General features: G+C 42.8%; 1 protein-coding gene across 3 annotated transcripts in view; it reads left to right on the forward strand.

The window, feature by feature from the left end:
- The window catches only part of VEPH1 (ventricular zone expressed PH domain containing 1), a gene marked incomplete at both ends in the record, with an annotated part of 216,361 nt that overhangs the window by 59,022 nt on the left and 132,867 nt on the right, over positions 1–24,472 (forward strand). For all 3 annotated transcript variants that reach the window (XM_079705451.1, XM_079705452.1, XM_079705453.1), the window contains one exon: positions 9,760–9,969. In XM_079705451.1, the coding sequence (XP_079561577.1) occupies positions 9,760–9,969 (210 nt within the window). The remainder of the gene's footprint in view (positions 1–9,759; positions 9,970–24,472) is intronic.

Consider the following 24,472-nt stretch of genomic DNA (forward strand, 5'->3'; position numbering starts at 1 on the left):
CGATTCTGCCCTTTTACAAGTTCCCAGGTGATGCTGCCCCTGCTGCTTCAGGGACCACACTTTGAGCAGTAAGGCTAGAAGTCAGGCAGAGGACTGGGCACCTCTCTGTTACCTGGCATGCATCTTCACTTTTGCCCTTAGAATACTGTATTGTCACTATTTTTTCCACATCCATCTCTTCCCGTGCACCTTAAACTCCTTGAGGAGCAAAGAGTGTGTCTGCATATTTGTATGAACTCCCTAGCGTAGTGCTGGGCACCTAATAGGGTTTCAATAAAACGTTGTTGAATCTGGAAATGAATAAATGAACAGAAGAGACCAAAGAGAGTGAAGACCGTGAAGAACAAGGAAAAAGATGTGTATGGTCTCCAGAGGGGGAAAGTGGCTCAACAGGGTCAAGATCTAGGGAGTTAAAGGAAATTGGAGATGGGAATTGACCTTGGATTTGGTAGCTGGGGACTCACCAGTGACCCACGAGAGGCAGTGGTCTGTGGGGTGAAGTGGGGAGTGGCAGGCATCCATTACTGATTGTGTGTGGAAGGGAAGGGTAGGAGATGACTGCACGAGTGTGGGAGTTTAGGGGATGACTGCACGAGTGTGGGAGTTTAGGGGAAATAAGGAGGGTTTAACAACATCCAGTAAGAATAAAGTGATTGAGGATGTGGGAGAAAATATTAGATACAATAAGGTGCTAGAAGAAGTCTGGGAGTGAATTCCAGAGCACAGATGGAGAAACGAATTTCAGAAAGGATTAAGGACAGAAAGGATGGGCAAAGCTACAAGAGAGTTTGGGCTGGGCAAGGAGTGGAGTTGAGGGATCACTGGGTCACCTAAAAGAAGGCTCAGAGTGAGGGGGCACAGACAGGATGGTGTATTCGTTTCCTGTGCTGCTGTAACATTACCACAAATGTAGTGATTTAAAACAACACAAATTTATTATCTTACAGTTCTGGAGGTCAGAAGTCTAAAATGGGTCAACAGGCTTGCATTCCTTCTGGGGAATCTAGAGGAGAATACGTTTCCTTGTGCTTTCCAACTCCGAGAGGCTGGCCCATGGCCTGCATCACTCTCATCTCTGCCTGACTCTCCTTTTTCCCTCTTCCAAGGCCCTTGTGAGTATATTGGGGCCACCCAGATGATCCAGGATTATCTCTCCATCGCAAGACCCTTAACTTAATCACATTTACAAAGTCCCTTCTGTGTGGAAGGGAGCATTTTCACAGGTCCTGGGGATTAGGGTGTGGACATCTTTGGGAAGTCATTATTCTGCCTACCACAGGTAGAGACTGGGGACCAGGTGATATGGGGGATAGTGAGAGGTGACTAACAGGTCAAACCTAGTTTCATAAAGGAGGTGGCTGACATGCCATTTGATCTGCAGCCTGAGAGTAAAAGCAAAACAAACACAGTTTTTGGAAAGGCAGGTTCAATAAAAGTTCAAGGGGGATTTGGATAGAATAAGCTAATTCAACTTATTTCCCGTAGGGTAAAGCATGGGCATAAAGGTAAATGAAACCAGGAGGAGGCTCACTTATAGGAAGGGGGAGAGGAATGGCCTTGGAGTCACCTGACCCAAAAAGGCAGGGTCCAAGAATGAGGGTGGCACCATGTGTGGCGTTCAGAGAGGTCCTGTCAGACCTCTGGTTACAGGCCTTCTATGGCTGTCCAGAGACTGAGGAAAGGGCTTATGAGGCCATTTAAAACCAGGCCCCTGACTGTTGCCTGGCCTCGTAGGGTCACTTTAATCCTTACACCTTGAACAACTATACAGTCTTAGGGACCACAGGTGGGCATTCCCTATCAGGGCACTGAGTTTTTACATATATGCTATATTCTCCATCTGGAATGTTCTTTCCTAACCAGGACCACCCTTTCTGGGCTGACAGTTACTTAGATGTTGCTTTCTTGCCAGTAGTCCTCTCTGATTCCTTTCTTCTGCCTAATCCCAGACATAGCAAATTTCACACTGTCATGAATTTGTCTCTGCTGGTCTCTCTCCCTCTGGATCACCTTGGCTGTGATGCAAATGCTTGAGACCCAAGGACCACCTTATCCATCACTGTGTCCCCAGTGCCTGGCATAGTACCTGGCACACAGAAGTCTCTCCACGAATATTTCTTAAGACAGATGAGTTAGTATTAGTGCCTAAATTTGCAGAGGATTTTACCATTCACAAAGGACTTTTGTTTTAACATCTAATATCTCATTTAATCCTACCAATAACTCTATGATGTGTTATTTTTTTCCTCCATTTTACACCAGTCAAAATGGATGCTTTGTTGCAAATGGAGTGTAACCTTTAAAAATTGTATAAAAATTAAAAATAAATTAATCAAGTAAAATCAGAAAAAAAAAGAAAAAATGTTTTGAGAGGTTATCTTGCCCCCATCTCACAAGTAGTAAGTGGTAAGTGACAGGTCCAGCACTCTGACTCCCAACCCCCTCCTCTCTTGGCCTGGGGGAGTCACTGAGTAGCCTCCACTTTAGAAGCCACAAGGGAAGTGTTCCCAGGTTACAGAAGGCAGGGGAGGGTGGACAAGGGGCACCAATAGTGGTTGAGCTCATGCCAAGTACCAGGCACTGTGTAGGTGTTTTACAGAGATTATCTCACTTGTTCTCCACAACCTTTTCATTTTGTAAACAGAGAAGTTGAAGTTTGGAGAGGTCAAGAACAGTGCTGGTACCAAGGAACGACTTGGTGAGGTGGCTTTTCATGCCCCCCTTATCTTTATTGGCCCCTCCAGTTTTCAGATGGGCAATGTCCATGTCTTCCACAGGCCATTGCAGTCACACTGCCCTGCCCCTAAGGCTGCCATTTACAGAAAATCTGGGGCTGACACTGGTTAGGGAACTTTCGCAGAGCCATACAGATTAGGCTGAGCTACCTAATCAACCCAGTCTAATTCCAGCCAGTGAGATCTTTTGATCTCAACATGCTAAAAAAATGAGACTGTAAGGCTGTGGCCTGTGAAACAAATGGGCGAGCCAGGGGACACAGTAGAAGGGTGAACTAGACAAGAAAAGGAGGAGAACCGAACAGAAGGGGAAAGAGAGGGGGAAAGCAGATTGCTGCAGGTATTCCTGTAGGTGCTGAGTGTGGATCCTAGAATGAAGAAGCAAAGGGTTAGGAAGCACCCATAATGACCTGAAGGGACCCACCAGGGCCAGAATCCTAACTGGTGGCAGGGAGTGGTGACTAGGGCATCGCCCAACCCTTTGTTTCCCATCAGTACTTCTCTTCCTGTTAAACCAGCCCTGCCCCTTCCCACCCCCCTTGCTTCCTTCAGCCCTTCGTCAGCTAACACCTGATTACTGAGATGCTCAGGCAGTGAGCTAGAGAAATCCCTGATTCACCCCTCCTCTCTCTCTCATGTTCATTAATTAGACAGCAGGCAAGGGGAAAAGGAGGGATACAGAGAGAAGTCTACTGAGAGAGGAAAATGAAATACGTGGCAACAATCAAATCTGTAGACTGAGGCTTTCAGTGTAAGTCTAGTTAGTGCAATTTCAGATGAAATAAGAGGCTAAATGAGAAGGATTTTGACCTTGTGACATTTGGATTAAAAGGGGGTTTTTCCTTCTGCATAAAAGCTGTGCCAGTGCTCTGTAACTTGGAGGTAAACTGAACAGGTTCTCCAATGAAGGCAAGTGCAGGAATGTTTTCATGCTTTCTTGAATGCACTCCTCATTAGCCACCTTCTGTGACCAGTGATAACTGGGCTCTCCAGGGCTGGAGGGTCAACAGTTGGCCCTTGAAAAAAAATCTTCTCTATGTATAGCTGACTAGTCCATGAGGTTGTGAAGGTGACATAACGTCAACATCCATCCGTCTGTGAGTTTCTGATGTTGCTGCTCAACCATGTGGTGTCCCTTCCTCCATCACTGCCCTCTGAGTATCCCTCTTTTAGGAAGCTATCCTTCCTAGGTGGAGGGAGGCAGTTCTTGGCTAGTGACTCGTGGCTGGAAGCTCCAGAGGATTCTCCGAGTCCATTTATAGGAAAAGGCTGGGTGGTCAATTTTCCAGCTGGCCTTCTGGGGCTAAGTCTATATTCTCGACTGCCAAAAACCATGCTGTAGTCTAGTCAATGAAGGAAACAGAATTTAGTAACACATATGAGCATATGTGTTATTATCCCCAGGATGTAGGCATCTAGCCCTAACCATACAGAGAAGAGTGGCAGGAAATGGCAAGTTCAGCCCTCTGTTGATGAATGTCCAGACCCAGAGGAACTGCTTTTGTGGTCTGGTCCCTAGAGTCATTTTCTAGGATTTTTCTCTCAGCAGTGTAGAGCATTCCTATTCACATACCTAATCCTACAGCACCTAACGTAGCATCACCAGGCTGACAAGACTCAGAGGTCACTTGGTATTTATTTAAAATGAGAAGCCAGTTGCAGAACATTAAGATAGAGTGATGGAATATATATAGACTGTTCTCAAACAGCCTTTGGAGCAGAACCCTGGGTTTCAGAATATATATTTTGTTAGTATGGTGGGTATAAGTAGTACATGAAAAGAGTAGCAGTTATTTTATAGGTTTCTGGAGATTAATAGAACTTGTAAGTACTATCCAAATTAAATTGAAAGAGAAAATTGAACCTGAGGACTAATTTAAGAGGGAGTGTGGATACACACATGCACGTACACACGTACATGTACACAACAGCTCGACTTTTTATTCTGTAAGTAAGAATTTAAACGTCATTTGCTGCCAATTAAGTTATGGAGCTATGTTTTCAGATGGTCCCACCCTCAAGGTGCCCATGGGCTGGAGTAATGAGCTGTGTCCACAAAATTTCAGTTCAAGGACAAGATGCTAAACTTGTCAGCAGACTGCTCTGGGAGACAGAAAAGGCAGTGATTAATTCTGCTCAGGAAGGACCAGAAAAGTCAGGGATAGGACCCTTCCCTGGGCTACTTGCTTTATCCTGTTCTGGTTGGCCCTCCTCTGCCTGTGCCCCCAGTTCCCATGCACTTCCCTGTCTACTAGACATAGTCCAGATAACTGGGACCTTGGAATCCCTTTCCTGTAAGTCTCCATCCTGCTTCCAGGATGTAAGGCCTGGTCCCTGAGCCTGTTTTCCCAAGGACAGGCCATGCCAACAGTGTGACCCCATAGGTCTGAGAGGCAGCCTAGATGAGCTTGCATATGTGGGCTGGGCTATCCACATATATGCATAGGAGACTCCTTGAGGGCAAAACCAGGGGTAGGAAGAGAAGGGAGGGGCAAGAGATGGGGATTAAGGGTCATTTCTTCCTGTTCCCTCTACAGGGGCCAAAAATTCTAAATTCAAATCAAGCCTCCCAGATTGTTATAAAGGTGTATGTGTCAGGTAAGAAGATAGAACACTGTATAAGACTGCAGAATATTTCAGTGTGTGGTCTGGGGGCCTCCCTTGTTCTCTAGCTTCAGGTTCTGTGTATGTTAGAGCAGGCTGGAGGGAAGGCTTCCCAGAAGCAGAGCTATTTGAGATCAGCTTTGACAGTATGAGTTTTCTCCGTATTCAAGCCACTGTGGGTGGTCAATGGCATGTTGCTGGCTCAGAGGGTTCACAGAGGAAGAGGCAGCAGATATACCCATCAGTGAAGACCCTGGAATGCCGTGGCATTGGGATTCCGGCCATGCACCATGGGAAATCTTTTTTTTTTTTTGCAGTACGTGGGCCTTTCACTGTTGTGGCCTCTCCCGTTGCGGAGCACAGGCTCCGGACGCGCAGGCTCAGCGGCCATGGCTCATGGGCCCAGCCACTCCGCGGCATGTAGGATCTTCCCGGACTGGGGCACGAACCCGTGTCCTCTGCATCGGCAGGCAGACTCTCAACCACTGTGCCACCAGGGAAGCCCCATGGGAAATCTTTGACATAAGCAGATGAAGTGTTAGGCAGTGAGGAGCCTGAAGAGAGGGGGAAAAGACTTGAGGCTAGGAGGTCAGTTTGGAAGCTCTTTCAGAGTCCATGGTGTGGGGCTTGTGGCCTAAACAAAGGCCGTGTTAGCTTGCTCTTTGCCAGCCATCTATGTTACCTTAGTGGCTACTCTGCTGTCAGCCAAAGAAGGCTTTCTCTGAGTTATGAAACGGCTCCAATGAGGCACCATGAAGAGACCAACCTAAGGAAATGCCCTGTGTTTGGAAAATATAATTTCTCCTTATCCAAGAATATCTAAAGCCCAAAGCACCACTTCCCTTAAATGTGAGTGATAAACTTCAAGAAATATCTGCCTTTATTCATTCACATTATTCACATTTTATTATTATTCCCATTATTCAGGGCTTCTCTTTTCTTTGCTCCTATGGATTCACCTCTGCTCAGGAGTATATATATTTGCCTGAGCCTGCCTGCCTGCCTTTCTTCTTTTTTCTTTCTTCCTTTCCCCTTTTCTTCCTTTTCCTTTTAAAATTTTCTTTATAGGCTTGGGATGTATGGCTGGAGTTTAAATAAACTTGTCATGACTGGAAGCACGTGTCACAGAGCACGAGTCCTGGTGTTCCAGGAATAGGACATGAAGAATAAGGACTAGGAAATGGAATTTTGTAGAATGGGGCAGGAAATGTGTAAGCATTTTCCATTTCTAAAAGCCTCAGGTTAAGTATGCTGCCCTGACCCGGAGCAGCTGGCTGACACTTCTGCCATAGGTGCCAGGGACCTCTCATAGTTTCACCCAAAGAACATACGGTCAACCCCAATGCACAGGCAGCCTTTACTGAACTGTTCATTCATATGTGCCATTTACCAGAAACTAGCCCTGTCCTTTTCTCCACAAGTACTGGATATGAATATCAAGTTTAAATTTATACACAGGATGATCCTAGTGATCTCAAAATTATCTTCTTTTACGTCCTTATTAGTCATGTTGTATATGACACATGGTAGTATATATGTTTAAACATTATGTACAACTATTCAAGTACTATGGTGTGGGGTGGGAGTTGGGGTTATCCAAAAACTACCCTATAAAATCATTTAGATCTGCCTTCCTTTTATTTGTTCCTTAAATATTTATTGACTTACTTGCAGGCCAGACTCTGTGCTAGGCATTGAGTATACATTCATAGGTACAAAATGGAAATGATTCTTGACCTTGTAGAGATTTCAATCAGTCTGCAAGGCAGACACTAGAACAGCAATGAGAAGGAAGTGTGAGGGTAGGAGCTTTAGCAGGGACATGAGACTGAGAGGGGAAGAGAAGAGGAGTTGAGGAAGATTTTTTTAAGGAAATAATAGCTAATCTGAAGCCTCAAGAATGATAAGGAGTTATCCAGCAAATTTGGGGCAATAAGAACTACAGGCAGAATGGATCACATGGGTAAAATTCCAGACACAAGAGAAAACTTAGCAGGTCAAGAACATTTTTTAAAAATCCAACATGGTGGAAGTGTGTTATGTGATGGGATCTGGATGGGGAGACAGTAGAATAGGTGGGTAAGGAGCTAAGTCTAGGAGATGGATAGGAGTCAGTTCAGAAAAGGTATAGTGAACCTCTGGCTTGAGAGCAATGAGAAATTAATGAAGTATTTTAAGCAGGAGAGGGTCACCATTGTGGCCACAAGGTCGAGAAGGGATTGGATGGACAAGACTGAAGGCAGGGAGAACAGTTAGGAGGCTGTTGGAATAACCCAAGTGCAGGGTGACTAGATCAGTGTCTCAGCTTAAATGTCCCTGCTGAGAGGACTTCCCTGACCCCCAGCCTAAATCAGGGCCCTGGGACTGTGTCTCACAGCACCCTGTATTTTCCCTATGTGACATTTATTAAAACTTATAATTACGTATTTCTTTTGTAACTGTTTGTTTTACTAAGTATCTCCTTTACTAGACAGTGAATTATTCCATGAAGGCAGGAACCTGTCAGACTTGTTAGAAACATTAACTCCAGCACCTAGAATAGTACCTTCAAATGGGAAGGACTCCATAAATATTTGTGAATGAGTGAATGGATAGATGAATGGACATGGAGAGAAGTGGACCCATCTGTGGGATACTTGGGAGGTGGAATCAATAGGACTTGGTGATTGCTTGGATGAAGCTGCTGATAAGGGAAAAACAGTTGTCAAGCCCTGATTCCCAGGGCTTCCCTGGTGGCGCAGTGGTTGAGAGTCCACCTGCCGATGCAGGGGACACGGGTTTGTGCCCCGGTCCGGGAAGATCCCACATGCCGCAGAGCAGCTGGGTCCGTGAGCCATGGCTGCTGAGCCTGTGCATCCGGAGCCTGTGCTTCGCAACGGGAGAGGCCACAACAGTGAGAGGCCCGCGTACCGCAAGAAAAAAAATGAATGATTCTCAGACTGCTGGCTTGAGCAGTCAGATGATTGTGTCATTTATGGGGAAAGAAGACACTTGGGGCTAGAGAGGTGGGAAAAGCAGGTTTTGGGCAGGGGGTGAGTTCAGCAGATTGAGCTGTGCATCAGATTCAGTTTTAATTCTGGAATCTACATTTCAAGTCTCCCTTACCAAAACAGCAAACCAACAACAAACAAAAGAAATAAGCATAGTAGAAGTATGGATGGGCAAATAGTTTGTACTTCTTTGTTCAGTTTTCCACAGGTTGTCCTTTCTAATTCTTTTATTTTAGCAGACAAAACAGTACATTAAATCATCAGTATACAATGTGTCTATGTGTTAATATAGAGACTTTATTCCACAAAAAAGTCACATTCTCCTTAATACAAATTATTGCATCTTTATATTGATAAAAGCATTAAAAATTAAGAAAGATTAGGATATTGAGAATATGGTAGAAATTATTTTACTTTAATAATTTTTTATCGTATTACATTTTTGTGATCCAAATGGAAAATCGAAGAAAATGGAAGAGCTCTTTCCTGCTTCCTTACTTTTATTATTAAATATTTCCACACCATATTTCTCCAGTTTGAAGGCTCTGATTAAAGTCATCTTCAAGGATCTCTTACATACTTATATTGTCCTTTAAATTGAAACTCTCTGATAGTCTATGGATAATTAGGAGTTAACTGATGAAGTGAGGTAGTGGATAAGACCTTATTACAGAGAGGGAATAATATGTGCACAGGTCCTATGGTGAGAGGAATTTGAGAGAGAAAAAAATGCCATTGTTACTAAAGTTGAGAGAGCAAGGTGGTCATGTCCAAGATGATGTCTAAGGAGTAGGCAAGTAGGCACTGAGTATGTAGGCCATTTTAAAAATTTTGGCTAGTATCCTAACTTCTAGGAATCTCTAGGTATTCTGGGTACATAGTTGGTATTCAATAAATATTTTTAATGCCATCAATGCTTTTCAATTCAATTTAATTAGTGGTCAAATTCATTCTTCTCAATATATGCACCACAGTTGATAATGGACAGCACAACCAATTTCTGAGAACACTACTTGATAATGTTTTCCGTGAGTCTTTAGGAAAACTCTATTGTATATGAGCACCAAAAATAAAATAAAAATAAAAAATTGAAGCTTTCAGGGTGGTTTGGAAGAAATGTAACACTACCGATAAGGACATAACACATCAAAACTTGACTTACGAATAGAAGCATTTAAGCATTTTGCAGCCTTTACTCTTCAATAGCAGAGTGCAGATTTAAAGAGGAAGCAAAAGGAACTGAAGCCTCTGAAATTTTATTGTAAATTTAAAATCTCAGACTTGGGAGGTTTGTTTGAGTTCCAACAAGAGTAATAATCTCAGAATGTGTTGAGTTCAGATTGAATACAAAAAATATTAGGTTGATTCTGACTTAATTAAGTTCCTCTTTGTTTCTCTTTCTTCCCTCTTCTTCTCCTTTCTTTCTGTAGGTGGTTCAGAAGTGTATTCCTTTCCTAATCGGGCATTTGAAGGATTCGACCCATAACGACGTCATCCTAAGCATCCTCATAGAGATAGCAGGCTACGAGCCAGTGGCTTTGAACAGTTTTCTTCCAATGCTGAAAGAGATTGCTGAGAGATTCCCCTACCTCATTGGACAAATGGCGAGAATCTATGGAGCTGTTGGGCATGTGGATGAAGTAAGTATGGGTTTTTTTCTCTCCATTTCCCTAAATTCCATTGGCACTTAATCTATAGGAGTTCTATGACCTACAAATTTGTCCTGAGACTTCTGAGAATTTCATTTCTTTCTCTCTCTCTCTTTTTTTTTTTTTTGCATGGACAGCAGCCTCTGGATCAAGGGCACATTGTAGCAGGGTTATGTGGAAGGTTCAGGAAGTGAGGATTTCATTGCTGGAGTGTCACTGAGGAAGGCGAAGGGTTACAATGGAAAGAGCACTATGACAGATTCAAGACCACTTTGTAATACCAGCAACCAGTAAAAGAGTTTCATCTCATTTCTGGTTGCAATTCTGGTCAACCAGGAGACCATCAGTAAACACAGAGTTAGGTCTCAGAGACTGCCTATTAATGAGAACCCATAGCTATCCTGTCAATAAGTGCCTGGACTCAGTATGTTTTGAGCCTTCTGCATGATGTTACTTGGGAGAGTGCAGTAAACGTTCATGGATGTTTAAAAGTCCTAGTCTAAATATTTGCATAATAAAATCTTTCAGAAGGGACAACAGGATGCCACCGGAGCTTGTGGGGACTAGGCAACTAAGAAAGAATTTCCAGAAATTAAAGTTGTGAAGGGTGTGTGCATGCATGTGTACACACACATGCATGTCTGTCTGACGATTTTATATTGGGATTTAGGATTTTTATCTTTTAAAAATAAAAGCAAATATATAATTGATATAGGAAAACTTTTACTTTCACCCACTTACCTATACTGTAGTTTCCTATTAGATAAATATAAAATTGTACAACTCTTAAAAGAGATTTCATAGTTCACCAAGTTTAGCAATCTGTTTTGTTTGATTTCTGCTGAGATTTGTGGAGAGCCTGGTGAATGCCAGGCTTCCTCCTGGTTGAGGGCCTTACTCCTCTAGTTTCCCAGAAGAAGGTGGGAAAACTGGTCTCCCAAGCAGTGTGTATTTATGAATGTGACAGTGACTCTTGTAAAAGGATTGCTCAGTACTGACGTGCTGCTTAGTATAATCCCTTTCCATTCAGTGCTGTTTGGAATGTCTCCTGCCTGCCATGATCTGCCTTCTGGTAACAGTTTCTGTGCCCATTGCCTTTGCTGCCAGGGGAACCTGCTGGTATGCCCAAGTGCTTTTAGGCCAACTGTAACCAACAGCTGTTTGGCTGAATCTGCTGACATTGCAAATTTTTGCATGGACCAAAAAATTCAACCTCTGATGTGCAAGGCCTTGGAATCTTTAAGTGGTAGTTCTTTTTGTCACAAATACATTTATGATTCATTAATGTGTAGTAATGCACATTGAAAGTGACTACACCTCCCATAAAAAATGTAATCTGTAAACAAAGCAAAACAAAACAAATAAAAAACACTAGCCACTGTAGGTTTATCTGAACTAAGGCTAACTTGAGAGAGAATGGACTATTAGGTGACATTTATGTGACTCCAGGTGAGTACAGAGAGAAGGCGAGAAGGGTCCAAAGAGCCTGAGGGATCACTTATTTCAAAATTCAGAATATCAGAATATTTTCTCATCTCTGTCTCTCTCATCTCTCTCTCTCTCTGTCTCTCTCTCTCTCTATCTCTATCTCTCATTCTCATGTGCCCATGGAGGCATCTATGTTTGGGAGAGAAAAAAATTTTTTTTGATGCTTCTGATTCACCTCCTCAGCAGAGAACAATTTTAGATCAAATACTTGCCAAATGTGTCTGGATATCAGGACTATATTAGGAACTTTTTTAACAAAATAAGTTCTTGGGCCCCATAGAATACCTACTAAATGAAAACCCCCAGGAAAGGGACCCATGAATCTGGATTTATGGGACACCCCTCCCCCATGTCTGCCAGGGTAATTCTGATGCAGCATTTTGTGGATCAGTATTTGAGATCCCTTGACATAGCATATTTAAAGCATTTTAACTTTTAGACTAAGAATCAATCAGTCCTTGTCCATCACCCATCCTGCCCTCTTCCATCAAGTCATGCTAATCAATTAAAACTTTTCCAGACTACTGATATAGCAGTTTAGATGTGGTCAAGAGTAACACAAAAATTCAAAACAACAATGGTTTAAACAAAGATACACATCTATTTCCCTTGCACATAAAGAAGTCTAGAAGGCAGTCAGTCTAGAACTCCATGTTTCAGAAACCCAGGCCCCTTCTCCTTTGTTGCTCTCCTATCCTTGAGCACACCAAAGAGCACAGGGCTTCTATCTCATGATCCAAGATGACTACTCCTGTCCACCCATCAAGTCAACATTTCAGCCAGTAGGAAGGGGAAAGGGGAGAAGAACTCTTCCAGACAGTCAAACACAACCTACTGTTTATAGCCCACTGGCTAAATAAAACAAAGCTGCAGATGACCATACCTAGCTGCAAGGGAGGCTGGAACATCTAGTCTGGATTTAGGTGGCCATATGCCCAGCTAATCAAAAGGGAAGGACAGAAAGAATGACAGGGGACAAAGAATGTCTCTGTTGCAGTTCATCAAGTCATTCGTTTCTCTGGGTCTCTTTTCTCTCCTCAAAAATAAATAATGTCTTTGCACTGGATTACCACCCTTCTGGCTCTGATATTCTTGGATTCCATTATTCCATTTCATTTAAGATCAGACTGACACAATTACCTATAAATGTTAGTCAGGATCCTTTACTCAGAAATAATGCCAAAATATCAGCCTTTGAAAGTCCTTCTTTTAGTTTTAAGAATGCTAAAATTCAGATGTCCCAAGAATTAGTAGTCTAAGTAGCTATTAACTGCTTAATTTGAGTAAACCTGTTCAATGTTCTAAAAATTTTGTGGAACCATATTCCTAAAGACCAAAACCAATAAGCAAGATATATGTGTATGGTTATTTCTCTCCAGCCTCTTTGCAGAAGGAAACAGAGTTACTGAAGTACATTGCCAGGTGAGTATGAGGGCAGAAGTCAAGTATGGGCTCCTGGCTACCTATGGAGGAGGACATTGCAATAAAAAGAGAACAGCAGGAACTTTGCCCTAAAAAGGCCCAGCTGTTTTCTGTGTGGAGAGCTTGGTCTGTGTGACATAAAGGGACATGGGGATATATGAGACATGGAGATGTTTAGGGTGTTAATGATGAGACAGCCACAGGACCCTAATGATCTCAGGCCCTAGGATCCTCTTTCTCAGTCTCATCTAAAAATTTCCCAGTCTCATCTAAAAATTGACTTAATTAAAATTTTTTTCTCTTTGACACCAGAGTAAAATTTTCAGATGTATTCAGGGGTTCCAAGTATCAGATGATTTTTGTTGCTAGGATTTTAAAAGATTTTGGAAATGCAGAAAAGCCAATGCAATTTGAGTATCTTGCTTCAACTTCTGAGATGCGCAGTCTGTGACTGATTGGAGCCTACTGTTGATCCCTCCCTTGTTGCCTGCCTTCCAGCAAACTGCATTGTTTGATCCTTAAGAGGAAGAGGGGAGTCTCCAGGGGATGTACGGCTGTCAGGCCCAGGGTAACCTCAGGGGTGGAGTCAGCCTGGAATCAATCACACATGTTATTAATTGACTTCTGCCCCACCTTCTGTGCCTGCATAAAGCCAGGTGTAGGAACTGCAGGGCTGGCTACGGGGAAGCATACCACGTGTGTCTTTCTTTCAAATCAGCACCCATCTGGGTGGGCAAACTGTTTTCAGCAGCTGACAGCAGTCACAATCTTCCTATCTGCTGGTGTAAACCCAGCAGAGGAAAGTTGTATCTATAAAACAAAAAAATAACACCCTATAGATACTTATTTTCTCTATCTCCCAAATTACCTCAGGGATCTTTTTTTGCCCAAATTTGGAATGCAACCATGCTTAATAGCCATGGTGCTTGTGTCACTATAGGAGGCTGTACGGTGACTCAAGGCAATTTTCAGGTGTGTTCTGGCGTCCAAGGTACATGTGTTGGATGGAGAGTGAAACTAGAAGGACCAAAGGGCAGAGAAGTCTATCCACTTCTAGGGTAACTGATGATTGGTTGCCTCTGAGGTGTACCTTCTTTGGCCCTGTCCAGTAAAGGACACAGCTGGCTCTCCCGAATGCCAGGATTCACCCCACTTCTGTGGTATGTTCAGTTGAAGCAGATGCATAAATAAGGAATATTATTTTATTACATATGTCCTCAGCATGGCAAAAATACACAAGTCCTTCTGTCTTTCTCAAATGAGGAGACCATATAGTGGAGACCTCCAGACAACAGCAGAAATGACTTAGTATCTTCTGAGGGTCCATCCTCAGACTTACATCCAGAGAATTCATATAAAGCCCTTAGCACAGTGCCTGGCATCGGGTAAGTGCTTGAGACATTTCAACTAATAATAGTTGTAATAAAAACAACAGCAACAGCAATATAATAAAATCCTACCCAGCTGGAGAGTGTTACTGAGAGAGGAATGTGTTTCTTCCCACTCTAATGCATCTCTTGTAGAATTACCAGTTTTTTTCCTAAAAATGCAAGTGTGATCCTACTTCCTTGCACAAAGTCTTCTGTTGGCTCCTCTACTGCCTGTAGGATGCCATCATCTTGGCTTGGCCCTACCCTCCCTCTCTAGCTTTAGCTCTTATCTGTCCAGGCTATTCCAGCCCCGCTATGTTCTGTCTGTTAGCATTTTACATCCTTCGCTGAGCACACCTTGCTCTGACATACGTCGTGATCCTCACAGCCTATTCTTCTGCCTGGATAGTTTCCATCCCCTGCTCTTGCTTATCTTTCCTGACCCAGATCAAATGTCGCCTCCTGTGTAAGCTCTTCCAGTTCCCTTAGGCAGTTAGTCACCCCCTCTACGCTCCCACCTCACTCTGGCTGTACCTCAAAGGTCATACCGACTGTGCCATGTCATAATTTGCCTGTCCATGTCTATGTCTTCTCCATGAGTTTCTGAGCTCTCATAGGAAGGAATCATACCTTATCCATCTGAATTCGCCTGTGGCCAAAAGAATTCACGAGTACTCTAGAGTACTGTTAACTAAGAATTTGAAGGTTGGAGTCTCACTAGCCACTTTCCTTCAGTCAAGCCTCTGTCTAATTCTTCTAGGTGACATAACTATAACTTAAGAGAAAGGAGAAGAAAATATTAAGATGGAAAGTGTTGTTGACTCTTCAGAGCCTACACAATTTATCTCTAATACCTAACAGGTGAAGGATGAGAATGAATTGGATAGCAGACCTGACGTTATTAACCAGAAAGCATATGATGAGCCATGTCTATCTGTGATTCCAAAAGATCCTGGCTCTTGGTAGGTGACATCACAGAAAAATGATGTTGAGTGGATCATGAAGAGGTTTTCAGTGACTTCCCTGGTGGTCCAGTGGTTAAGACTTTGCCTTCAAACGCAGGGGGTGTGGGTTCGATCCCTGGTCGGGGAGCTAAGATCCCACATGCCTCATGGCCAAAAAAACAAAACATAAAACAGAAGCAATATTGTAACAAATTCAATAAAGACTTTTAAAATGGTCCACATCAAAAAAAAAAATCTTAAAAAAAAAAAGAAAGAAAGAAAAGAGGTTTTTATATATGAGAGCTCAGCAGGCAGCAAACCAGCTCCCAGAAGGAACATTCACCACTGTAGACTGAGCAGTGATCACCACCTAGGATATGTCTGTGTGAGAACGCATTGCATGAATGATCTTGCTGCCAGTGGGGACATCCATACAGTGCAACGTGGTGGCTAAGAGGGTGGTCTTAAGAGTCAGACCACCTTGGTTTGAATCCTTACTCACTGTGTGGCCTTGAGCAAGTTACATCACCTCTCTTGATTCAGTTTCCTCATCTGTAAAATAGGAATAGCAACATTATTTACCTCGTAGTTTTGTTGTGAGAATTTAATGAGTTAAACCATGGAGAACAGTTTCTGGCAAATGGTAAACATTCAATAAATATCAGCAATTTATTATTTCCTCAGTGGTGCCCAAGGCTTTCTCATTGCATTTATTTGGATATAGACTGAAACTTAAGCCAAACAGACTGAAATCAGGGAGGACAAGAACAGGTAAATGGTGTGCCTCAGGGAAAGAGACTGAGTGGATGGGTATGTGGGGAACAAGTCAAAATAAGGACAGAAATAAAAGGAATGAGGTACTGCATGTACCATCAAAGGTATAAAGTGGGACTGGCTGTATCTCCTTTCCTTGTTAGGAAATAACTGGTATATATAAATTTTTTTTCTCAGAGTGGAATGTATATTGCGTTATATTTATATTGTAGACCACCATTCCTGAGGGGAATAAAAGTAACAAAAGCAATAATAAAGCCACATTTTATAAAAATTTTTATAATTTAAAATAAGCCTTGTTTTCTTGGGGGCACTGGAAGTGCATTGCTTTCCATAAAGGGCAGGTGGTCCCCAGCTCCCCACCTATAAAAACAGCTCAAATAAGTTTGCAGCAATTTTTTAAAAAACTGTCATTAACTAAATCTGAAGTGGTTTAAATTAAATCCAGGCCAGATTGACTTTTCTTGCCCATGAAGAACTGAAGTAGAATGCTTCAATTCCAGAGGCTTTATTTTTTTCATTATTTTCTTCACTCATTAGACTCTGTGAGTCGTGCAAGTGGTCTCAACCCCCTTGGTTGGGTATTGCAGTTATTACAACCCTCTTTCCTAATGTGGGTCTGCATGCAAAAGAGACTTCTTTAGTAATGGCTTTGACTTTTTTGAGAGGACAAATTGCATTCATGTGTTGTGTCCATCTACCTAAGTCTCAAACAAACGAACTGAAGCAATTTTAGTTTAATAGTCCCATCCTCACCAGGACCTCATCTCATTAGAAGGCACACACTACTACAGAGCACACCCTCCATAGCTGTGTTCCCCCTGCCCTATGCCAGACCCGCAAGGCAGCCAACCTATGTGGCGGAAACAGAGATGCCCTAAACTGCTCTTAACACATGATCTCATAGTACGTGGAAGGATGCTACGGCCAGTTGTTTTCCTTAGCTGGAGACCAGCAGTTTGCACACCTGTGAAGAATCAAATGGCATGCCCTCTGAGTGCGGCCACTGCCAGGGTGGGTGTGAAATCCTGTGCCCTCTGCCTTGTTTTCCTAACTGGCTGGAATATGCTGGCCAAGCACCAGGGTGTGTTTATTACATCCTCTCTGGGCTCAGAGTCTTGGACACTTTTCAAGTAGAGAAGTGACACACATCTTGCCCAGGTCGCATTTCTGTGACATCCGCAGGCCTTCCACAAAAACACTTTCAGGAGGAAAAGGAAAAGAATGACAAAGGCAACTGAGAACCACATTACTGTCCTCATCCTGACTGTGTGGAAAAACATCCTGCGAAATAGGAGCTGGATGGATGCTATGCATCTTTAACTTGGAAATCAAGACTAAAGGCTCTAGGGGCCATTCCATGAGAGGAAGGACCTGTGACTTAAAAACCACAATTTCCCCAAGGGTGGGGAATTTAGTTAAAACTTTGGTAGGTTCAATGTCTCTGGGGAAGCCTTGGTTGGTGCCAGCCGGCAGCTACTTAATGCTACAGAATTGTCATCATTGGGGAAGATTCTTTTTTCCAAAATGCAAATAGCTTTGTTTTTTATATTGTAAAAAGGGTACATGCTAATTATAAATGATATTAACAAGTCTCTCGCAAAGTGTAAAGAAAACAAAAAAATCTTTAAGTATATACAAGATATGCTTTCACATAACAGAGCTGATTTTCCATAGCCTCCCTCAATGATATAGGGTTGAGTCGCTGATTCTTTCTGAGTGCAAACCCCAGTGCTGGTGGTGATGGGAACACAGAGAGGAGAAAGACATGGCCCCTGCCCTAGAGGGGCTCACAGTGAGTGGGGGGCAAGAGAGATGTACAAACAGATGATTAGAGTTTAACCTGGTGCCTGTTAACTCCTGATTTCTGAACTGGATCAAGAAGGAAACAACTCACCTTGTGTGGCTGAGTTTGGATGTGTGTTCTAAGTGAGGCTTGTTGTATGATAGGATTATGTCAGGGGAGGAGGAGGAGGAAAGTATTCATGGGAGGACACAGCAGGTGCAATGGCAAGCAGCTGGGGGAAAGCCTTCTGGAAACCATGAAGAGTTTCAAGAGCCTGGATAATGGAGGGAGGGGAGAGGGATGAGGCTGGATGGTAGACTGGTTCCAGATGATGGAAACTCCTCATTGATTAGCAGGCAGTTCCTGTTTTCTACCTTCTCTCCCCAAACTTATTTATCACTGGTGTCCGGGTCACCTGGGAACAGTATTTTGTTTCCCTTTATTGTGTAGACAAGCAAATGAATACTGTGGACCTCAGAGTTCCCCAGAAACTAAAGAGCCTGGTAAAAGGACAAACAGTCCCCACAAATATTTGCAAATGTTAGGATAGTAATGGTTACAAAAGTTACATGTTGCAGCAATTTTCAACAATGTCTTGTAATTATCAACTGTAATTTAGGCCAACCGACCAAATCCACAAGGGGCTCTCAGTGCCTCTGTGAGGGGAGAGCTTGGCAAGGCCTAGAAGGGGCCTCTGCTTGACCAGTCTCCCCTCAGGATTGAACCCCAAGGATAGTTAGCCTGGTCCCCGCAGATCTCACCTCCTCTTTTCAGAGGGGACTTCTGCCTTTCTTACACCAGTGTCTGTGAGGAAGCAGGCCTGTGCCTGCCCCACCAAAAGCATAACTTTTCCACTTAGCGACTGCCCTTCTAGGCTTGAGCTTAAGATGTAAATGAATCCTGGATTCATCAGAAAGGACAACTTGGCATTGGCAGCAGGTGGGTTGAGAGGATAAAGCAGTTGCTACTTCCAGCTCAAATCCTGCTGCTCTTTTAAGGCTATAGCACAGACCTTGCTCTATCCATAGCCCTTAGACTTAAATCACTTCAGCATAAGCCAGCTATTCTGATCTCTGGTGGCCTTGGCCTGCAGTGGCTTGAAGCAGGGTTTTGGTTCCTGGCCAGTGATTGAGGTCTGGTTGCGGCCGTGAGAGCACCGAATCCTAGCCACTGGACCAGTGGTCAGTGACAAGGCCCTGGCCCTATGGCTTTGCAGAAAAAGAATTCCCACAAAGACGGAAAGTAGTGAAACAAGTAAAGTATCTATTAGGAGAAAAACGAGCACAGTACATGTGGATAGACACACGGGCAGGCTCAGAGAGTCACGCCCTCGTGGCAGTTTGAATCAATTTTATGGGGCATTTCTTCTGGGTTTCCTTTGGCCAATCATTTTGATCTGCCTGGTTCAGAGTCCGTATTTGGTATAGCTCAGGATTTTCCCATGTGTGGGCGCACATCTCTTTTGGAGTCCACCGAAGAGGCCTATGTGTAGGTTTGGCCACTTGGTATCATTCCCCCCCTTTTTTTTTAATTTCAATTATAATATTTTTTATTTTTAAAAATTCTTTTTGTTTCGCAAATTTGCAAGATCATTACTTTCTTTTTTGTATTTTATTATTATTTTTTTAACATCTTTATTGGAGTATAATTGCTTTACAATGGTGTGTTAGTTTCTGCTTTATAACAAAGTGAATCAGTTATACATATACATATGTTCCAATATCTCTTCCCTCTTGCGTCTCCCTCCCTCCCACCCTCCCCACCCCACCCCACCCCTCTAGGTGGTCACAAACCACCGAGCTGATCTCCCTGTGCTATGCGGTTGCTTCCCACTAGCTTTTGACCTCCAAGGAGCCTTTCTCTGCATGTGTAGCTGGGGAGGTCTCCTGACTTTGAGAATGAGGAATATGTGGTCTCTTACCTTCTATCTGTGCAGGGCCCAGCCTCCTCTCTCAATTGTCCTGTTATTCTCTTCTCGAGTATCTGTCCACAGGGAACGAACTCAAACCATTTGCCCCAGGGGCCCATCTCTCTCCTGCTTCCCTTCAACTGCCAGCATCTGCATTTCTGAATCTGTGGTTTTCCCCAACTTTACAAGCCACCCCGCTGACATGCATGGCAGGATAGATATGTGACGAATATCACCGTCAGCCCCACTAGCAGCCTTCAACCAATGATGGGGGTATTTATACCCCAACTCTGTCACCCCTCGAATGAGGCAACCCTTTCCCCAGAATCTCCTGGCATCCCTTCCGAGCTATTTCCCTTCTCTGCCTCACTCTTCTATTCCTGTACTCATCTGCTGCAGTTTCCAAATAGATGATTTGCACATAAATCATCTCAGGGTCTGTTTCTGGGGAGCCCAATCCAAGAAAAAGTCATTTCCATACCTTCCCAGGCCATCACCATCTTCCCTGCTCTGAGCATGTGAGAGTGTACAGCTGTAATGTGGAGTCCGCACCTGACTTTCTTCTGGTTGCATTTCCTTCTATTCGCTTGATGTATGAATCCACACGCTCCCAACCCACTCTAAGCCCTCTGAAAGAGGGCACATTATACCTTACATTTCCTTGTTTCCCTGCACTGCTCATCCCTGCACTGCAACTGTATTTGTGGCTCCTAGCATGTGGGCCACAAATACTTGCTGACCAGCTGTTACATAGAGACTGGAACTTGACTGGACACCAGTACAGGTCTTGTACTAGTAGACGGCAGCTGATGACATGGCAGGTCGTGAGGAAGACCAGGAACATTACAGACATTGGGTTCCAGTCATGGGTGGTGGCTGCTGGTTTTCAGGTTCTCTTGGTCTCCTTTCTGTGTGGTGGTCAAAGTGTGGTCCCCAGCTTTGGGCACCACTGGGAACTTGAATCAGAATCTACAAGTTAATAAGATCCCCAGGTGATGTGTGTGCACATGAAAGTGTAAGAGGCACTGGTCTCAAGGATCCAGGCCCCACAGGGCTTATCTGCTATAGGATCCCCCCCCGCGGTGGTCTGGGCATGCCCACCTATGTATATGCATGCATGATTCATGTATGTTTATAGACACACACAGCCATACCCCCGCAGGTTTCTTTGTAAGACCCATTTGTTTCAATGTAAATAAATCAATAACCTTTAAAAATGATCATCTTTGGCAATGTTAGGGTAAACAGAAACCCAGGGAACATCAAACATTATTTATTATAGAGTTTCTGAGCATTTATCACACATCTGATGTGTGCAAGGCACTATAGAGAGTGCAAAGTTAAATAAAATTCAGCTCTTGTGTTGTTGGAAGGGGCTTTGGTTTCTCCTCACTTAGAAATGATCCTTCAATGGGCTTTGACACTTCCTGTATAACATTCCTAGAATTCCTCACCCCATCCCCACTCCTATGGAAAATGAGGTGGCAATGGGGGGAGGATGAGGGGAGAGTGTTCCTAATTAACAGTTTTAAATAACATAGGGGATATATACAAGATTTTCCTATTGCTTAATTTTCTTTATTTTCCTTGTTACTCAATTCATCATCTTTCGACCAGGATCTGGAATCATCCCCAAAACCCCCAGCAGGATTTGACACAGAGATAGTATCACCATGATGTAAAGGTTTTTTTTAATAATTGTACTCTCAAAAAATATGAGGAGAGCACTTGAAAGTAGATGAATTTTGTTGCATAGCCATAACTATACCATTTGAGCTGATATTTACATTTCAGCTCTCTGCCTTATTTATCAAAAACTATAAGCCTGATTTTATTTTGTAGTGAATAGGAATGGGGAACTTGGTGCTGGTTCACAGCCCCTAAGAAAAGATATATCTGACAGTGGCTGATCAGTCACGCTGAAATGTTCATGTTATAGTTCTTAGCATTAACCAGCATGAGTCTTGTTATCTACATGTATATAACACAAAAGAAATTACACTGAGAAGGGTATCTTGACATCAGTTTATTCCTTGTTAAGTAATAAATAAATCTAGAGTAGATAGGGCTTCCCTGGTGGCGCAGTGGTTGAGAGTCCGCCTGCCGATGCAGGGGATGCGGGTTCGTGCCCTGGCCCGGGAGGATCCCGCGTGCCGCGGAGCGGCTGGGCCCATGGGCCATGGCTGCTGAGCCTGTGCGTCCGGAGCCTGTGCTCCTCAACGGGAGAGGCCGCAGCAGTGAGAGGCCCACGTACCGCAAAAAAAAAAAAAAAAATAGAATAGATAAAGAAATAGTTGCTATTTAAGATTAGTAAATTTAAGATGTCTGGAAAATGTTATCAGGACTGTAGATTTCCCAACTTCAGCACTATGTAGATCCCATAGAATTTCAAATATCTGGCAATTCACCCAGAGAAGTAGAAGACAAACACTTTCCTAACTATCTCCCATTACTGAAATCTTTATTTACTTAGTATGGTTGATTTTAGAAATCCCTGGATTATACTAAGCTCCTATTGATGTCTACATTTTCTCTGGCTCTTCCTTCTACTGCCTTCTTCTTTCAAGACAAACTTCCTTCAGCTGTACGTAGCATTCTTTGTGATGGTGGTCCCTATCTCAATCAAATGTCCCTTTCTTCCTTCAAAACACTTCCCAGAGCCCACCTTCTCTATGATAGCTCCACATTCCTAAAGCGTTATTTGGTGACCAACTCTTTCTCCTTCATGATTGGTAAGTACAAGCTAATTGTCAGGGAAGGAGGGTAGTGGGAGGAAATGGGAAGTTACAAAGATTTCCTGAAGGAAATATTCTACCTTCCTCCACTTTAGAAAGTGAGAATTACCTTAAAGGCTAAATGCATAGATTTTAATATCCCATACAGTAGATAAAATAGAAACAATGGATACAATGAGGTGACTCTTCTATTATTCTGCTGAGGAATGGCAAGATTAAATCATGCTATGGTCTAAATGTGCACGGCCATCCCCACAATTCCTATGTTGAAACCTAACCTTAAGGTGATGGTATTAGGAGGTGGAGCCTTTGGGAGGTGATTAGGTCCTGAGGGTGGAGCCCTCATGTACAGGATTAGTGCCCTTATTAAAGAGTTTCCAGAGAGCTCCTTTGCCCCCTTCTTCCATGGAACCAAAAACCAAATCTGCCAACACCATGTTCTTGGACTTTGCAGTCTCCAAAACTGTGAGAAATAAATGTTTGTTGTTTACAAGCCACCCAGTGTGTGATATTTTGTTACAGAAGCCCAAATAGACTAAGACAAAACATGAGTCCATTCAAGATCTCAACACAACCTTATCTAAAAATCCTAAAATGCTGTTCTGCTTTATTTCCACTGTTTACATAAAGGTGAGCTCACAAGTGAGTGGAAAGCAATTTGGAAAGTAATTTTTTCCTCCAAGCTACTACATTTCAGACCTTCTCTTCTGAGCACATCCTGGCCAGACAGACATACCTTCAAACCCCCATCCTATTAACTGCAGTTTGTTTGCATATTTTGATTTACTTATTTATTTATGCCCTGCTGACTTCCAGCAAGTAGTTCAGGCAGTTCACAATGAAAACATAGTTGCTATGAGACCAGAAATAATTAACCCAAGGCAAAATCCAGGAACGAGAAAGGGGAGCATTGGCGGGATAGGGGGCAAGTAGCAAAAAAACTTAAACTATCCTGGCTAAGGAAATCAACAATCTCAGGCAGGGTCACATTTGCAGACTGCATTTTTCCATTTCATTCTCCCCTATAAGTAATGAAGTAATATTTATCCAAGTATTTCTGTCTAACTTGTATTTTGGGAGTTACATCTCAGCTACCATGAATAAAACATCCTGGTGATATTTTTTGAAAGTAAGTAGGTGCAAAGAAAGATAGGCATCTTGTATTTGATTGTATAATGAGTAAATTATGTAATGAGTAAAGTATGGAAAGTTCAATTGTAGCTGATGTATAAATAACTGAGTTAAATCTTACCATATTGTTCCTTTTCTAATGACCACAAAGCGCTTTTTCTTTTTTTCCTGGCAAAAGGTTCAAACACAATTTCTCTTTCTTTCTTCCTTTCATTTTTCTTTCTTCCTACTTCTTTTCTTTCTTTTTGGACCCGTAATAAGCAACTTTCTTCAAAATGGTTTCCATGATTGGGCCAGAAGACCTGTGGTTACTTTTTTCTATCATTCTGTGATTATACCACATTTGCAAAACAGATATTGTGTAGTTAAAGATGGGCTGCTTCTTTGAGTTCTCTAGAAATGTTTCAATGCTAAAATCCCCAATGGTCTTTCAAAAAGTTTCCTTAATTGAAGCAAAAGAAATAGTGGAACCATTGTTGGGGATAATCAATGAGAGGTCATTTACATGAGGGGACCGTGGTGTGGTGGGAGAAGAAATTCTGGCTCCGTATAATTCATTCTGAGTCGCTTGAGCCCACACAAAAGATTTACCTTTAAAAGGCTAAGTTCCCAAGCCCCCAGTTTTTAAAGAGTAAATCCGAACTGTAGAACCTCTAAATCCTGTATCAACCCACAAAATAACACTATGTTCAAAGCTCAAATTAGATAGATTTCTACAAGCTTTAAGGTCTGTAAGTATTTGGGGGTCAATGCAAAGAAAAGATGCTGAGAAATAAACTCTCAGCACAAATGAAGAGAGATTTGGGTTTTCAGACATAAATGTGGCCACACCAAATGCTATTTAGGGAAAAATAGTCTTAAATTGGAAACACTTATTTGACAGCAGACCGTGTTCAGTTTTCTGGCCTTTAAAAAATTCAATCATACTAAAAACA

Source organism: Hyperoodon ampullatus, assembly GCF_949752795.1.
Source record: "Hyperoodon ampullatus genome assembly, chromosome: 5".
NCBI lineage: Eukaryota > Metazoa > Chordata > Mammalia > Artiodactyla > Ziphiidae > Hyperoodon > Hyperoodon ampullatus.